General features: G+C 47.0%; 1 protein-coding gene across 3 annotated transcripts in view; it reads right to left on the reverse strand.

Annotated features, from left to right (window-relative positions):
• Positions 1-17161, reverse strand: part of TRIQK (triple QxxK/R motif containing) — a 372909-nt gene that overhangs the window by 273721 nt on the left and 82027 nt on the right. For all 3 annotated transcript variants that reach the window (XM_029591666.1, XM_029591664.1, XM_029591665.1), the window contains exon 2: positions 10108-10176. In XM_029591666.1, coding sequence (XP_029447526.1) covers positions 10108-10168 — 61 coding nt within the window. In that variant the 5' untranslated portion in view covers positions 10169-10176. The remainder of the gene's footprint in view (positions 1-10107; positions 10177-17161) is intronic.

Raw genomic sequence — 17161 nt, forward strand, 5'->3', positions numbered from 1 at the left:
AGGCAAGGAGAGGTTTGAATTCAAACCTCAGGTGAGAGACATGGGAACCTAGTGGTTCCCTTGTTCCTGGGCTGCCAAAGGGGGAGGAGTTGATTGGGGGACTTGCTGAGGGAACAATGGTCGGCCCCACTCGCCAGCCGTTGCTTCCCGAAGCCGCTGCATTTACCTGGCACTGAGATGGACTCCGAGGAGGCGGCCGTGGCTGAGGTGGAGTACGGAGCCCCAGGTGAGCCACTGCCACCTGATGTCCTGGTGAGAATTGCGGTGCAGTTACGCTGCCTGCAGGGGGGGGGGGAGAGAAAGCATCGTGCGGTCCAGTGCCGTCAGGGTATATGGGGGCAGGGAGAGCGATTATGTTGGTCCCTGCGCCGGAGGAGGTGGCCCTTCAGAGGCCTGAAGAATGCGTGTTGGCGTGCACGAAGTCGAGGTCTGAAGAAAGTGCCTGACAAAGGAAGGCCTATTCCTTCCGACCCACATTCGGCCTCGGGCCCCTCCCACACCGTTACATCCGCCAAGGGAGGGTTGCTAGCAGCAGTACAGGTCTCAGCGCTGTCCGCTTGGGATGGTGCTGATTCTGCAGCAGCCCTGCATGGGAGAGCTGATGCTTCTCTCCTGGGTCTGTTTTCTGGGTTCAAGTGAGGGACTGGGCCTCAGATGGGGGGGCAGGGGGATACTGGGTACAGCATTGAGCGGTGTGTCTCAGACAATGGCAGCTAGTGCACCGCGGCAGGTGGTAAAGGATGCGGCTGGCCCCAGTGCAAGCATAGGTGGCATTAAGAGACTGTGGGAGGGCCGCCTAGCTTACCCGGCGCTGGATTTCCAAATGAATGGGGTCTAGGTGGTCCTTTTATGGGATGCCCTTCTGTGACTGGGAAGTTGGGTTTTCTGGTGAGGGCCCTCAAGGACCGTGGCCCGTGTCAGCACCATGGGCAGAAGCCGGACTTTCGGCCCAGCTGTCCTCCCCGATGGGCAGTAATTGGGGCGGCCCCTTAGGCCCCTTAGGCTACTGGCCTACGGGGGTGGGAGAGGGGCTTCCCCTTTGGGTCTTCAGCTCCAGGCCCCTGGAAATCTCTGGTCTCTGTTCCTGGTTGGGGCCTGGCGGGGAGTGGGCTCGGTCCGAGTTGGGGTAATGATTCAGATGGACCGAGTCAAATCACGGTGAACCTAGAAGATGTGGTAGACCTGATTGACAAACTGAAGAGTAGTAAATCACCTGGACCGGATGGTATACACCCCAGAGTTCTGAAGGAACTAAAAAATGAAATTTCAGACCTATTAGTAAAAATTTGTAACCTATCATTAGAATCATCCATTGTTCCTGAAGACTGGAGGATAGCAAATGTAACCCCAATATTTAAAAAGGGCTCCAGGGGAGATCCGGGAAACTACAGACCGGTTAGCCTGACTTCAGTGCCAGGAAAAATAGTGGAAAGTGTTCTAAACATCAAAATCACAGAACATATAGAAAGACATGGTTTAATGGAACAAAGTCAGCATGGCTTTACCCATGGCAAGTCTTGCCTCACAAATCTGCTTCACTTTTTTGAAGGAGTTAATAAACACGTGGATAAAGGTGAATCGGTAGATGTAGAATACTTGGATTTTCAGAAGGCGTTTGACAAAGTTCCTCATGAGAGGCTTCTAGGAAAAGTAAAAAGTCATGGGATAGGTGGCGATGTCCTTTCGTGGATTGCAAACTGGCTAAAAGACAGGAAACAGAGAGTAGGATTAAATGGACAATTTTCTCAGTGGAAGGGAGTGGACAGTGGAGTGCCTCAGGGATCTGTATTGGGACCCTTACTTTTCAATATATTTATAAATGATCTGGAAAGAAATAAGACGAGTGAGATAATAAAATTTGCAGATGACACAAAATTGTTCAGAGTAGTTAAATCACAAGCAGATTGTGATAAATTGCAGGAAGACCTTGTGAGACTGGAAAATTGGGCATCCAAATGGCAGATGAAATTTAATGTGGATAAGTGCAAGGTGATATATATATATATATATAGGGAAAAATAACCCATGCTATAATTACACAATGTTGGGTTCCATATTAGGTGCTACAACCCAAGAAAGAGATCTAGGCGTCATAGTGGATAACATATTGAAATTGTCGGTTCAGTGTGCTGCGGCAGTCAAAAAAGCAAACAGAATGTTGGGAATTAGAAAAAAGGGAATGGTGAATAAAATGGAAAATGTCATAATGCCTCTGTTTCGCTCCATGGTGAGACCGCACCTTGAATACTGTGTACAATATTGGCCGCCGCATCTCAAAAAAGATATAATTGCGATGGAGAAGGTACAGAGAAGGGCTACCAAAATGATAAGGGGAATGGAACAGCTCCCCTATGAGGAAAGACTAAAGAGGTTAGGACTTTTCAGCTTGGAGAAGAGATGGCTGAGGGGGAATATGATAGAGATGTTTAAAATTATGAGAGGTCTAGAACGGGTAGATGTGAATTGGTTATTTACTCTTTCGGATAGTAGAAAGACTAGGGGGCACTCCATGAAGTTAGCATGGGGCACATTTAAAACTAATCGGAGAAAGTTATTTTTTACTCAACGCACAATTAAACTCTGGAATTTGTTGCCAGAGGATGTGGTTAGTGCAGTTTAGTATAGCGGTGTTTAAAAAAGGATTGGATAAGTTATATAGAAACATAGAAACATAGAAATGACGGCAGAAGAAGACCGAATGGCCCATCCAGTCTGCCCAGCAAGCTTCACACATTTTTTCTCTCATACTTATCTGTTTCTCTTAGCTCTTTGTTCTATTCCCCTTCCACCCCCACCATTAATGCAGAGAGCAGTGACGGAGCTGCATCCAAGTGAAATATCTAGCCTGATTAGTTAGGGGTAGTAGGGGTAGTAACCGCTGCAATAAGCAAGCTACACCCATGCCTATTTGTTTTACCTAGACTATGTTGTACAGCCCTTGTTGGTTGTTTTTTTCTTCTCCCCTGCCGTTGAAGCAGGGAGCTATGCTGGATATGCGTGAAGTATCAGTTTTTTGTTCTCCCCTGCTGTTGAAGCAGAGAGCCATGCTGGATATGCATTGAGAAGTCCAATACCTGCTATTAAGTTCACTTAGAAAATAGCCACTGCCATTAGCAATGGTAACATGGAATAGACTTAGTTTTTGGGTATTTGCCAGGTTCTTATGGCCTGGATTGGCCACTGTTGGAAACAGGATGCTGGGCTTGATGGACCCTTGGTCTGACCCAGTATTGCATTTTCTTATGTTCTGTTTGAATTATCGAATGATCACTGGATCAAATATGGGTGAAAATATTCGGCTCATTTCATGGAATGTGGCTGGCATTGGGTCACCAGTGAAGCGCACAAAATTGCTGGCCTCGCTGCGTAGACAGAGCACAGATAGCTTGTCTTCAGGAGATACACTTAACAGCCCTTGAGCACCGGAAGTTACAGAAAGACTGGGTGGGGTAAGTATATTGTGCTCCAGCGGTACACAGGATTCTTATAAGAAAGAAGGTCGCATGGGAATGGGTTTCTACTACTAAGGATGATGCAGGGTGCTATCTCATTGTGGTGGGGAAAATTAGCCGACGAATCATCACCCTGTGCAGCATGTATGCCCATATATTTATTCGCATGCATTCTTCACCACACTTATGCAGGAGTTAGTATGGGCAGCCCAAGGTCCCTTGATGGTAGCGGGTGATTTCAATTGTGTGGCGGACCCAATGTTGGATAGAACATCCCAGGTGGCTACTGCGGCGCTGGGGAAAAATAAGAGGGATCCTGTTCCTGTGCAATTATTTACAATTACTGGATATTTGGAAAACTCTGCATCCTGAGGAGTCGGATTATACTCATGTCTCACAGGCCCATCTAACCATGTCTCGAATGGACTATATTCTTGTCTCCAGGGGGTGCCTAGTTCAGGTACATCAGGTGGAAATCGGGTTGCCGGAATTCTCGGACCATTCCTTAATATGGATGGAAGTGAAATGGGGGCCAATGGGGGCAAGCTGAGTAGGTGGAGATTTCCTTCCCACCTGGCCAATGAACCGAACTTTCAGGTCTACCTCAGAGAGAAATGGGTGGATTATACCTTAAAACAATAGGCAGCATAAAACCACTCCACTACTGTTCTGGAGCACGGGAAAGGCTGTGATGTGGGGGGAACATAACCGCTTATGTCATCAGGAAAAAAAAAAAACTGCTCAATCAACGTATATTGGAACTGGGGCGGGAGGTACGGAGGGTAAAGGCCCAGTTAATTAAGCTGCCCTCTGAGCATAATAAAAAGAGGTATAGAGAGGCGCTGATCTCTCTAAATAGTTATATCCACCAGAGACCAGAGAGGACGATGCTGCATGCTTCACATCGCTTATACCGTTAAGGCAATAAGGCGGGAAAGTTATAAACTGCTTTAGTGAAGGCACACAGGGGACAAACCTATATCTCTGCTCTCCGAGATTCCGCAGGAGTGAGTCATAGTTCCGCAGCATCAATATGTGACATTTTCAGGGCATTTTACGAGACCTTATATAGAGCAGAGGGGTCGGCGGAGGCATAAGCCGATCTTCTTCCAAGGGCTGGCGCTACCCCGCATTTCCCCTATACAGTTGGAATGGCTCAATAGGCCAATTGGAGTTCAGGAGATTGAAGTAGGGATAAAGACTAGCCCAGCCCACAAAGCCCCGGGACCCGATGGGTTCAATGCGGAGTATTACAAGATTCAATATAAAAGACCTGGGCATGGACATGTGGTAATACTTTCAGGCAGCTAAGGAGCAGGGGGCATTCCCGAAGGAAGCTACACTGGCACATATTACGTTTCTTCCCAAGGGGGGTAAAGATCTGTTACAACCAGCCTCATATCGCCCCATCTCTTTACTGAATTTTGATACCAAACTGTTTTGCTAAGATCATAGCCACCAGATTACATGTGGTTCTGCCCTCTTTGATATCTGGGGACCAGGCAGGGTTTATAAAAGGAAGGACTTCCAGTAAACATATCATCCGTCTTTGGACGGCAATGTCCCAATGTAAAGCGAGGGGGATCCCGGCGTTGGTAGTGGGGTTCGATGCCGAAAAGGCATTCGATCAGGTGGCGTGGCCTTATTTGTTTTCGATTCTAAAGCGCTCTGGGCTAGCAGGGGATATTATAAGCCTTATCTCTTTGTTATATCAGGCCCCATCGTCCTTCATTCTGGCCAATGGAGACATGTCGCATAGTTTTGACATACACCGTGGGACCCGACAGGGGTGCCTGCTGTCCCCTCTGCTCTACATACTATCCATAGATCCCCTTCTAAGGAAAACTGCGGCAGACCTGGAAATCGGGGGCTTCGCAATCCAGGAGGAGACCTTCAAAATTGCCACCTTTGCGGACGATGTGCTGGTGTTCTTAATGGACCCAGCTCGGTCTCTACCATTGGTAATGGAGCTTCAGCGGCAGTTTGGCAAATTATTGGGCCTCAAAATTAACCTTGACAAGTCTGAGGCATTGGATGTCATGGGCTCTTTTAAAAGTCTTGGGTGGGCCCCTTCCCGCTTCGTTGGGTGGACAGGGAGATGAGGTATCTGGCATTAAGATCCCCCTTAACATCGATAATATTTACCGCTGCACTATAATGCCGTTACTTAACAAAACAAAGGAGCAATTAGAACATTGGACAACGCTCCCCCCTCTCTATCAGTGGCAGGATTCAGCTATTAATAATGGTGGAGCTCCTCAGATGGCTCTATCACCTTCAAATGTTACCCCTGTCGATCCTGAAAAAACATGTGAAAGGCCTTGAAAGGAGTCTAGATGCTTTTCTGTGGAGAGGGAAGAAGGCGTGGTTTACACTATCCGTTTTGCAGCTCCCCTGGGACAGGGGTGGGATGGATTGCCCGAACTTACATGAGTATAATCTAGCACGCCTCCTTCGTCATGTTCGAGATTGTTTACTGGGCACTGAGACTTACACATCCCTCGGCCTTATTCAGGCCTGTTGTGCTCCCCTTAAAATCCAGAACTCCCTGCACTTCTCTGGGGCGGATATTCCCAGAGCAATCTCCCGTAACCAATTTCTTGCTAATCGCCGGATAGCATGGCGCAGTCTGTGCCAAAAACTTGGAGTATCCTGGGAAATATCACCATTTATCTCCCCACATGGGCATCCCAAATTTTTCCCAGGATGTGGGCACTTTGTGTTAAGCACTTGGAGGCAAAGGGTCTGGAATTCCTTCCTCAATATTTGCAGAAAGAGACGGGCAAGGTATTCCCCTTTGACACCTTACGATGGGAATAAGGCCTTTCCCATAAAGAGTTCTATATATATTTGCAGGTTAGACACTTTACTGAACATGACTTACTGCAAAAATCCAATACGCCCAAATTTTCCCATCTTTGTCAAATTTTTCTCTACCCCAGCAGGACAGCCAACAACGTGTGCCTCATTAAGAAAGGTGCTCGGGGGCCTCAAAGTGACAGGTCAGCTATTTGAGTTGGCGGGGAAATAGAACAGGGACATGAATACTGCACTTCCTCCAGAGATGTTGGGGAGACATTTTGTGGGCCTTAAAAGGTTTCTGATAATGTCCTACTGAGGGAAACTCAGTATAAATTTCTTCGACGACTGTACGTATCTCGTACTTGGGCCTGTAAGGCTAAGATGACTGACAGTAACATATCTGTTAAATGTAAGATTGCGGAGGGCACTCTGTCTCATCTGTTCTGAGCCTGTAGTAAAATATGCAGGTTTTGGTGTCATATCCTAAGTTTCCTCGGTGGCTTATTGCACTCATATCTCCCGGACGATCCGAGCTGCTGTCTTTTCGGGATGATGGACAAACTGTCGGCCACAATCCCCGTTGGACAGAGGACATTCCTACAAAAAACCTTTTGGCTGGCAAAGAAATCGATTCTGGAAATGTGGATGAAGGAGGAAGCTCCAACAATGTCTGCTTGGAAAGTATGGCAGTTTGAGAGCACATAACGGCCAAAAGGTCGTCTCCCTCAAGATACAAGGAGTTTCTGGACAGATGGTCCGTATTTCTTCTCTCTCGCAACACCAAGGCACGAAGTCGACTTTTTGATATGTCATAATCTACTTTACAACTTCACAACCCTATAGACATGCGTATCCATTACTGTCCGAAAACGGCTCACAGGCTGTGGAGTGATAGGGCATAGAGACCCTCTTGAGATGCTGATATCCACCAGAGAGGGGGGGACTCACTGTTACAGGTTGTTATAACTGCAGATGTTTATGTTACAGGGCGAAATAATCGCAGATATCTCTGTTTTCATGCTCTGGTTTAATATTGGAAAAATTGAAAATAAAGTATAAATGCATTTCAGGAGGCCTTGGAGGAATTATTGTATTAGGGATGTGGGGGTCACATCTTTGGGGGGGGGGGGAGGGTCACAGGATGGGTGGCATTCTGTGCCTGTGGCAGGATGCCTGAGCCAATCAGAGGTCAGCGTGGTCTTGTATGGTATGACGACCTGACAGGTGTCAGGTCTGAACTCCAGGCAGGACAATTGGGTGCAGTTGTCCTGCATGACGCTCCTTGCTGGCTGGTGGTGGGGGCTTATTTTCACGACTCCTTGCTGAGTGGTGGCGGGGGCTGTGGGTGAATATGGTATATATCATAGTTACAAGGATGACGGGCCTGGACAAGTGCACCTTGCTGGCGGGTGCATATTTGAGGCCTATGTATATATAAGTTTACTAGTGCTTGGGCACCTGATTTATTGTTCAGTAAAGCTGCAGCCTGTTTGATCCCCAATTAAGGTGTGTGTATTATTATTGAAAAGTGTGAGAGGGTGGGTGCAGGGAGAAGAGTTAGTCCTGGCTACCCATATTATATTTCTAGTTCTTGCACAATGTAAGTGATTTATAAAACACAAGCTGTGCTTTATCCTTGTGACCCATAAGCAGGTAACAATTAGGCAAGAGAGATTACTTTAAATCGATCAACTAGGAGTGCTATGTGAAATGTCTGTTGTGAACTAATATCAAACTGACAGAGAAAACTCAACTAAAAAGGTGCTTACATTGTTAAGGGAACAATACTGAATAATAATTTCAGTTTCTCCAAAAAGCACAAATGATTCAAAAACAGCACTGTGTAGTATCTAAAATCAACCAGCACTAGAATATGCTTCCCATCCTCTATTCTACACTCCCACGAGGAAACTTCGATTCTCCCAGCCATCCTTTTTATCTTTTCCTTCACTGCCTTCAGGCAAACATGCATGAGACTTTGCACTTCAGCTACTTCACCCCTAAAATATCTCTAATATTGCACCTGGAAACTTGCTACGTCTCATTCTGGAAAAAAAGCTAAAGCTTCACCAGGGATCCTTAAACTATGACCACCCAACTCTTTTATCCAGCCCCCAGAGCTTGTCCTTCAAGCGGCCTGATCTGGCCCACAGAAGATTTTTCAAAGTCACAGTGAAAGCAAAAAGGCTAGCAAGGTCTCCCAGGCTCAGCCAACGAAAGAACAGCTGCTGAACCTCGCCCAAGATGTCAGCCACTGGCGGGGGAGGCCTAGTCCCCACAGTGGTAGAAGAGACGTCAGACCACAGCATTCAGAGACGCCATTAACAGGGAGGCTAGGCCAGGCCAGGAGGAGAAAAGATGTCAAACTACAAAATTCAGAAGAACCAGAGGCAGAGAGGCCAGGCCCCAAAACAGGGAGACCACCACCCTGCCAATCAACAATCTTGAGAAAAGCCACTAGTGGGGAAGCTTGGACCCGCCAGCAGTAGACATTGGACCACAACAATCGGAATAGCTGCTGGTGGGGAAGTCAGATTTTGCCAACCAGGGAAGATTACCCCACTTCCAACCACAACCTTGAGAAAAGCCACTGGCGGGGAGGCCTGGCCCTGCCAGTGGTAGAAGAGACATTGGACTGTGGAATTCGGAAGAGCTACAGGTGGGGCGGCCAAGCCCCATAAGTGGCAGATCAAGGGGAAAGGTACTGTTGGAGTGCACAAGGGAGGGAACAGGAGGGGAAGTAAAGGATAGGGAGGGTAGGAGATTAAAGTAAGAGGGGGAAGGCTGAGTGGGGAAAGGAAGAGGAGTATGTTAGGGAAGGAGATGGAAAAGGGAAGGAAGGTTGTATGTGTGTGTATGGAAGAGGTAGGGAGGGTAGAGGGGTATGAGAGGGAAGGGAGTCTGCTATACGTACACAGATACACAAACAGCCCCCCCCCCCCCCCCAGGGGCAGAGTTCCCAGGGGTGTGGTACAAATATCAACTTCTGAAAAATGTAGAAATGTGATTACTGACACTCTTGGGAACCTTACTCCCTGCTTTCTACCTTGCCCAGCATTTGAAATCAATGAAAGGGCCAAACATAAGATGCAACCCCTTCCCCATGACAATCTAAAAATCTGAGGATGGAATTCTCCATATTCTTCTACACACACACCTGAGGGGACCCCCAGCCTGGCTCTTTCAGTGATTTGACATGTTATGTGCCTCTTCCTCCAAAATGTTTGGGGACCTTTGCCCTAGACTATAAAGCAGAGATTGACCCCTCTATTGCCTACTTACTAGTCCCTCAAAATTCACCCACTTCTGGATCACTTCTACCTAACATTTGTTTTTCCTCTCTCTTAGCTCTGGTGCTTAACTTGCATTTTCTATAACCAATTAACTCACATCTTTATTGCTATCCAACTGCTACCACTCTCATTCCTATTTTATGCATTACTTATACCAGATGAACCTTACTTGCAATCTATCCCACATCTGTATGTTGTACCCGTACATGTTTTCTTATGTGCTCAATGTTCTTCTTAAATTTATGTAATCCATCTTGTGTTTACCTTTACAAAAAGGCAGAATATCAAATATTTATACATAAAATGTAACAGCTTCCAGAATCCTTTGTCCTTTAACAAATAAAAGGCAATACCCTTCAGGTAAGTTCCCTGGGCTTTTTTCTTTACAGATTAAACTCTGTCATACAAGAGTAAAATATCCAACAGGCACATTTTCGGATAGAAATTTAGCATGTATTTGGAGAAAGTGATACAAACTGCCTGCTTTATAGCAATGCACAGACACTGTAATTCTCTCTTTTTATCCTTCTTTCACCCCTGAAGTATTTCATGCAACCTACCAATTTGCTTCCGGTACTGATCAACAGGTAGTCTTGACGTCGAAGCATCTTTTCTGCCCATCTTTCTGGCTAAGTAAAAAAAAAAAAAAAAAAAGGTTTAAGAACTATACTAAGAATTCTATCAAAAAATTGTAATGAATGCCTATTTGCAAAGTATTTCACTCCAACATCCTAAAGAATTTTTCTTTCCTATCATACCATCATAATATAAAAGAAAAGAAAATCCATTGTCTGATTAAGTTCTATATAAACAAGACATAGCTAAGCAAGGCAATCAGTACCATTCTCAATATTTGTAGTGTAATACAAATATTATTTGTGAATGTTTGATATCTGTGCTGGAAGCCACAAAATATAAGTTTTAAAAAAACTAAACTAAAAAAATACTATTTTGAAATAAAGAGAGAGACAGGGAAAGACAGAGAGAGAAAGAGAGAATAATTATTTTTCGCTAGCACTTCATCCTGATCTCTTATGACTGAACAATACAATCCTTTCTTTGGAGGAAAGCAGAGTTGCTTACCTGTAACAGGTGTTCTCTGAGAACAGCAGGATGTTAGTCCTCACACATGGGTTGCATTATCCGACAGAGCCTGGCATGGAAAACTTATGTCAAATTTTCTAGAACTTTGACCAAGCCGTATTGAGCATGCTAACACATGCATGTCAGATAAGATACCTTCAGTCTAATTACATAGCATAAAAAATTAAATTAAACCTAAAGTGGAGACGCAACTCCACAGGGAGGCAAATGGGTCTCGTGAGGACTGATATCCTGCTGTCTTTGGAGAACACCTGTTACAACTCTGCTTTCTCCTAAGACAAGCAGGATGGCAATCTTCACACATGGGTGAATCCTTAGCTACAGACAACCTTCCAATGAAAAAAGGTGGCAACAAACCAGTTTCTGCCTAAAGTGGTGTCTGACTTCTGTCTTAAACAGTCAATCATCTTTCTAACAACAAACCAGTACCAATGGCATAACAATTGCTGGCAACAGGCCTTTTTTTATGCATTTATATCATATGAAGGAGACAGCCTGAACCAAAAGAACAGGCCCTAGGTGGGAACAGAGTTGAGTTCAACACCTCAAGTTCTTGAGGACAGACTGTCCAAACTTGCTTTTGTGTTGGCCATCGCTGTTTAAACAGTAGTGCACTGTGAATGAGTGGACTGGATTCCACATCGCAGTCTTGCAGATCTCCTCCATGGGGACTGATCACAAATGGACCATTAACACTGCCATGGGTCATACAGAATAAGCCTTGACATGGCCCACAATATTCAATTACGCCTGGGTATAACAGAAGGAGATGCAATCTGCTAGCCAGTTTGAGAGCATCCGTTTGGCAATGGTGATTCCCAGCACGTCCTGATCAAAGGAAACAAAAAGCTGAGTGGATTTTTTATGGGCTTCTGTCTGCTTTAGATAGAAGGCTAAGGCTCTCTTGCAATCCAAACTGTGCAGGGCTTGTTCACCTTGGTGAGCATGAGGCCTGGGAAAAAAATGTTAGAAAGACGATTGACTGGTTAAGACAGAAGTCAGACACCACCTTAGGCAGAAACTTAGGGAATGTACAGAAGACCACACTATCGAGAAAAAAAAGTAACGTAAGGTGGATACGTCATTAAGGCCTGAAGCTCACTGACTCTGCATGCTGAAGTGAACACCACCAAAAATATGACCTTCTAGGTAACAGGAGTATAGTGGCTCAAAAGAAGCAAGTTGAACTAAGACCATGACATAGCAGGAGGTCTTAAGGGAGGCTTCAAATGAAGCAGACCCCACATGAAGCATACAACTAAAGGTCGTACAGAGATGGACTTATCTTCTACATGGCGATGATATGCACCAATAACACTAAGGTGATGGAGAAACCTATCTAGGAATACTGTCTGGTTTAAGGAAAAGGAAATTATTAGGCAAGTTCTAATTTCTCATTTCCTAGCACCCAGACAGATGTATTCAGGACCAGTGGAATGTACCCAAGCTACTCCCAAATAGGATGGAAGGCTGCTCGCAGTCCAGTCAAAACCATACGTGCAAAGGCTGCATCCTCCTGGGCCTGCACATCCAGACAATACCTGGAAAAGATGTGTAAGGAGGACCACGTCGCAGCTCAGCAAAGTCGACGGGGGTACAACAATCTAATCTCCGCCCATGGACACTGCCTGAACCCTAGTGGGATGAGCCCTAACCTAATTAAGCAATGGCTTTTTAGCAGCCACATATATAGCCATGACTACTTCCCTAATCCAGCGAGCTATTGTAGCTCGCGAAGCTGGCTCACCCCGTTTACCTCCACCATGAAGGGCAAATAAGCTGTCAGTCTTTAGGAAAGGTTTAGAAATCTCCAGATACCTCATGAGATATCTCTTTGACATTCAAGAGGCGCAACAGGCGATATTCCTCCGCATCTCTTTCCCTATCCAGAGACGGCAAGGAAATGGACTGATTCAAGTGAAAATCTGAGACCACTTTTGGCAAAAAAGAAGGAACTGTACAAAGCTGTATCATCCCTGGCATCATCCGAAAGAATGGAGCCCTGCATGACAAGGCCTGCAGCTCAGAAATTCGACTCACAGAATATATTGCCGCTAGAAACACCATTTTCAAGGTCAGTAACTGCAGGGAAAGGCTACACATCGGTCGAAAAGTAGGGCCTGCCAAGAAATCCAAAACCAGATTAAGATGCCACAAGGTTACCAGTAACTGCAAGGAATGATGACGATGTTTCACTCCCCTCAAAAAACAGGCCACATATGAATAGGCCAAAAAGGATTCAATCCAATCACCTGACCCCTGAAACAGGAAAGAGCCGCTATCTGTATTTTCAACAAATCAAGGGCTAAACCTTTATTCAACCTGTCCTGCAAAAATTCCAAAATGAGCAGGATCTGAACTGAACAAGGAAGCACTCCTCTATCTTCACACAAAATCTCAAATACTCGCCAGACCTGCACACAGGCTAAAGAAGTGGAGAATTTTCTTGCTCATAGTAAGGTGGCAATCACCGCAGTAGAATATCTATACTTCAGCAAGTGAGCCCTCTAAAGGGCCTTACCATAAGATATAACCAAGTCAGATCTTTGTGAAAAACAGGTCCCTGCCGCAAGATTCCTGTGTGCTGGAAACTGGAGGGGGGAGTCTACCAGGAGCCTTCACATATCATGATTTCCTGGGCCAATCTGGTGCCACCAAAAGCACCATTCCTCTGTGACCCTCAACCCTCTGAACTATTCTGCCCAACATGGGTCATGGGGGAAAGGCATATAGCAGCTTGTCCTCCGGCCATACCTGCACGAGAGCATTGATACCTAAGGACTTCAGATCTCTCCTGCGAATAAAGAATGAAGGAACCTTTGCACTGCGAGAAGTCACCAGTATGTCTAGAAACGGATCCACTATCAGCAGATATGCCTTGTCCGACAACAGCCATTCTCCTGGGTCCAGACTCCCTGCTGAGAGAATCTACTCTTATTGTCTTTTCCCGCAATGTGCGAGGCCAAGATCTCCTGATGATGCATTTTCGCTCATTTCATATCTCGGTCTGTCTCTTGTTGGCTCTTGGCTCCTCCCTGCTGATTAATATAAGCCACTGTTGTTGCATTGTCCAACATCACCCGGACCACTTGACCCTGCAGCCTGCCACAGAACTGCAAGCATGCCCACCGAACCATTCGGGCTTCCAGCCGATTGATGTTCCTCCTTCTACTCTCTTTTTTTTTTTTAAACCTTACCTGAGCTCAGCCTTTCCCGGCCAAGTACAGAGACTGTCTCCGGTTGTGGGGGGAGAGGGCATATACCATCACCGCCGTGCTCAGCTTCCTGCACCCGCTGCCTTTCAGCTGTTTTAATCAGCTAAGTCCACGCCGGCTGAGGAAACCAGCTACCAGACCAAGGCACTCATCTGAGGGACCACGGAAATCACCTCAGGAATTCTCAGCTGGGGGAGGGACCATTTGGTATCATCGCAGAAGAGTGGGGCAAATCAAACCTCTTATTAATTCTCCTCTAAAATTTGAAGCAATCCCCAGTAGGGAAATGCACGTCCACCATCTGCTAGAGATGGAGAATACTGGCAAGTTGTCACTGGAGGAGTATATATACTGTGACATCAGTTTGCTCCATCTTCATCTGCTGGTAGAGGTGCATAACCCACTGGTCCTGAATCCATCTGTCTGGGTGCTAGGAATGGAGAAATTACTTACCTGAATTTCGTTTTCCTTAGTGTAGACAGATGGACTCAGGACCAATGGTATTGTGCTCTCCTGATAGCAGATGGGAGACGGAGTCAGATTTCAAAGCTGACGTCAGCCTACATATACCCATGCAGCATGCTTAGCTCTTCAGTATTCTCCTGAAATAAAGCAGAGGGCCCCTGAGGAGCGGGTACCAAGGTTAGAAATACCCCGAAGGGCAGAGAGAGAGCTTCCAGCGGCAGAGTACCTAAGACCGGCCGAAACCAATCCTTTGCTAACTCAATTAGCTAGCAACAAAGTACAGGCTATATAACCGGATGGTGTGATGTCACTTGAGGGGGACACACCCGAGGTTCGCTCGAATGCTGAAATAAAGACGTGGGTAGGGCGCACCCTAGTAGGCCTTGGGAGGAGCTTGGCGGGAGGCAGCACCATAGCCGTTCCGGGGACACCGGAGAGGGCAGCTAGCAGACGTGGCAGTAGCCATTTTCCCCAAGGTAAGCAGGAGGAGCCGTGAACAAGGTGAGGCAAACGGGGCGAAGCTGTCTAAGACCAACGGATGCAACGTGTCACAACAGCGCAGCAGGAAGAGATCTGCAGGGTCATTGCTGTGACATCAAATGACTGCTTAAGGATGGATGGTTAGGACTTTTCAGCTTAGAGAAGAGACGGCTGAGGGGGGATATGATAGAGGTGTTTAAAATCATGAGAGGTCTAGAACGGGTAGATGTGAATCAGTTATTTACTCTTTCGGATAATAGAAAGACTAGGGGGCACTCCATGAAGTTAGCATGTGGCACATTTAAAGCTAATAGAAGAAAGTTCTTTTTTACTCAACGCACAATTAAACTCTGGAATTTGTTGCCAGAGGATGTGCTTAGTGCAGTTAGTATAGCTGTGTTTAAAAAAGGATTGGATAAGTTCTTGGAGGAGAAGTCCATTACCTGCTATTAATTAAGTTGACTTAGAAATTAGCCACTGCTATTACTAGCAACGGTAACATGGAATAGACTTAGTTTTTGGGTACTTGCCAGGTTCTTATGGCCTGGATTGGCCACTGTTGGAAACAGGATGCTGGGCTTGATGGACCCTTGGTCTGACACAGTATGGCATGTTCTTATGTTCCTGACATCTGTCCTGGGCATCCTTGAGTGCAGCTCCTCCTTCGACTGGGATGGTATTGCGCTTTGAGATGGCATCCACTTTTAGGAACCATAGGAGTTCTTTGGCCGTGGGTTCCAGGGGGTATAGGGCTTCTAGGGCTCATCCTCCTTTGAAGCTGGCCTCCAGGGCATTCCATTCCAGGTCAATCAGTTGTTGTACGGCCTGCAGCATTGGGAAACAGCATGAGGCCTGACGGAGACCGACCAAAACTGGGTTCATCTTTGGCTCCGCTGTGGTACTCGCACCCGGAATGGCCAGCGTCTTCAGGGTCAGAGACACAAGAGCTGGTAACTCGTCTTTGGAGAAGAATCGCATCATGGTTCGGTATGGTTCCATCCCTGGAGGCATTTCCCCTTCCTCCAGGGAGTCAGATTCTTCCCCTGAGGTGTCAGAGTTCCCTACAGGGAGGCTTTTGCATGAATAGGGCGCATCTGGGTAGGTGCAAGAGGTGCTTGGAAGGTCTTGTGCTTCTGATGGAGACTGGGTTTGTGTTGCAGGCGGTACCGATTGTGGCTGGACAAAGATTTGCAGCCCTTTGAAGAATTCCACCCAGTAAAAGGTCCCTGGGTCCATACTGAATCCAGTGGAGGCCCCCCGAGTAGCAGCCGAGTTGGAGATACAGAGGTCCAGGGTACTATCATTGGTGGATCCGGATCCCTCTACTGGCTGTGGGGGGCCTTGCTTAGGTTCCCCCTGAGCCTCTTCGCACTGCAGGCATAGGGCGGAGGCCACTTCAGGTTGCGCAGCTCTCAGGTGGCAGGCTGGGCAGAGGGCTTGTACCTTGGCCGGCGGTGCCATGATTTGTGCGCATGGAGTGGCTCAAACTCATCTGTGTGCACGCCGGGAGGCTTAGTTGTGCGTTCGGGGTGCACGCGCAGGCTACCACTTTGTGCGCCTGGGTGAAATGTGTGCGCCGCTGTGCGCACGGACCTATTTATGCGCGCCACTGTGCACATGGCACAGATGCGTGCGCCGCTGTGCGCACAAGTCGGTCATGCGCCCGGCTCGCTGCTGTGCACACGGCCTAGTTGTGCGGACAATATGGCAATCAAGGGGAGGAAATGGCGCCAACGAACATGCGGGCAAAAATGGCGACCCCCCCCCACCCCAGGAGGGTCTCCACGTACGTGGACCCTCGCACTGGATCTGGGTCTAGCCTGGACGGGGCTGCTCAACCCGATTTTACAGGTGCCGGAAGGAATGATCTTACGGCAATTCGAGCCTCGGAGATCGGATACTTAGAAAAAGCTTTCTACCTTACCTGGTCTCGTGCTGGGCGGTCTCCTGCTGCGGGGGGGGAGAGGGAATTACCTTCACCACCGCGCTCGATTCAACACCCGCTGCCTCTAAGCCACCCTAGGGGCTAAGACCACGCTGGGAGCCGGCTACCGGACCGAGGCTTACCTCTGAAGGATCTCGGAAATCACCTCAGGAATTCTCGACTAGGGGAGGGACCCTTAGGTATCACCGCAGGAGAGTGGGACTCGTCTTCTTGAGGTAAATTTTCTATTTCTTCTTTGTTTTAGAATTGCTAACACTATTCTAGTGTGTGGATGTGTCCCTATCTGCTTAGGAGACAGAGAAATACTGAAGAGCTAAGTTTCCTGCACAGACGAGTTTGAGCCACTCCATGCGCACAAATATATGTAGGCTGATGTCAGCATTGAAATCTGACTCAGTCTCTCAT

Source organism: Rhinatrema bivittatum, chromosome 2 (assembly GCF_901001135.1).
Source record: "Rhinatrema bivittatum chromosome 2, aRhiBiv1.1, whole genome shotgun sequence".
NCBI lineage: Eukaryota > Metazoa > Chordata > Amphibia > Gymnophiona > Rhinatrematidae > Rhinatrema > Rhinatrema bivittatum.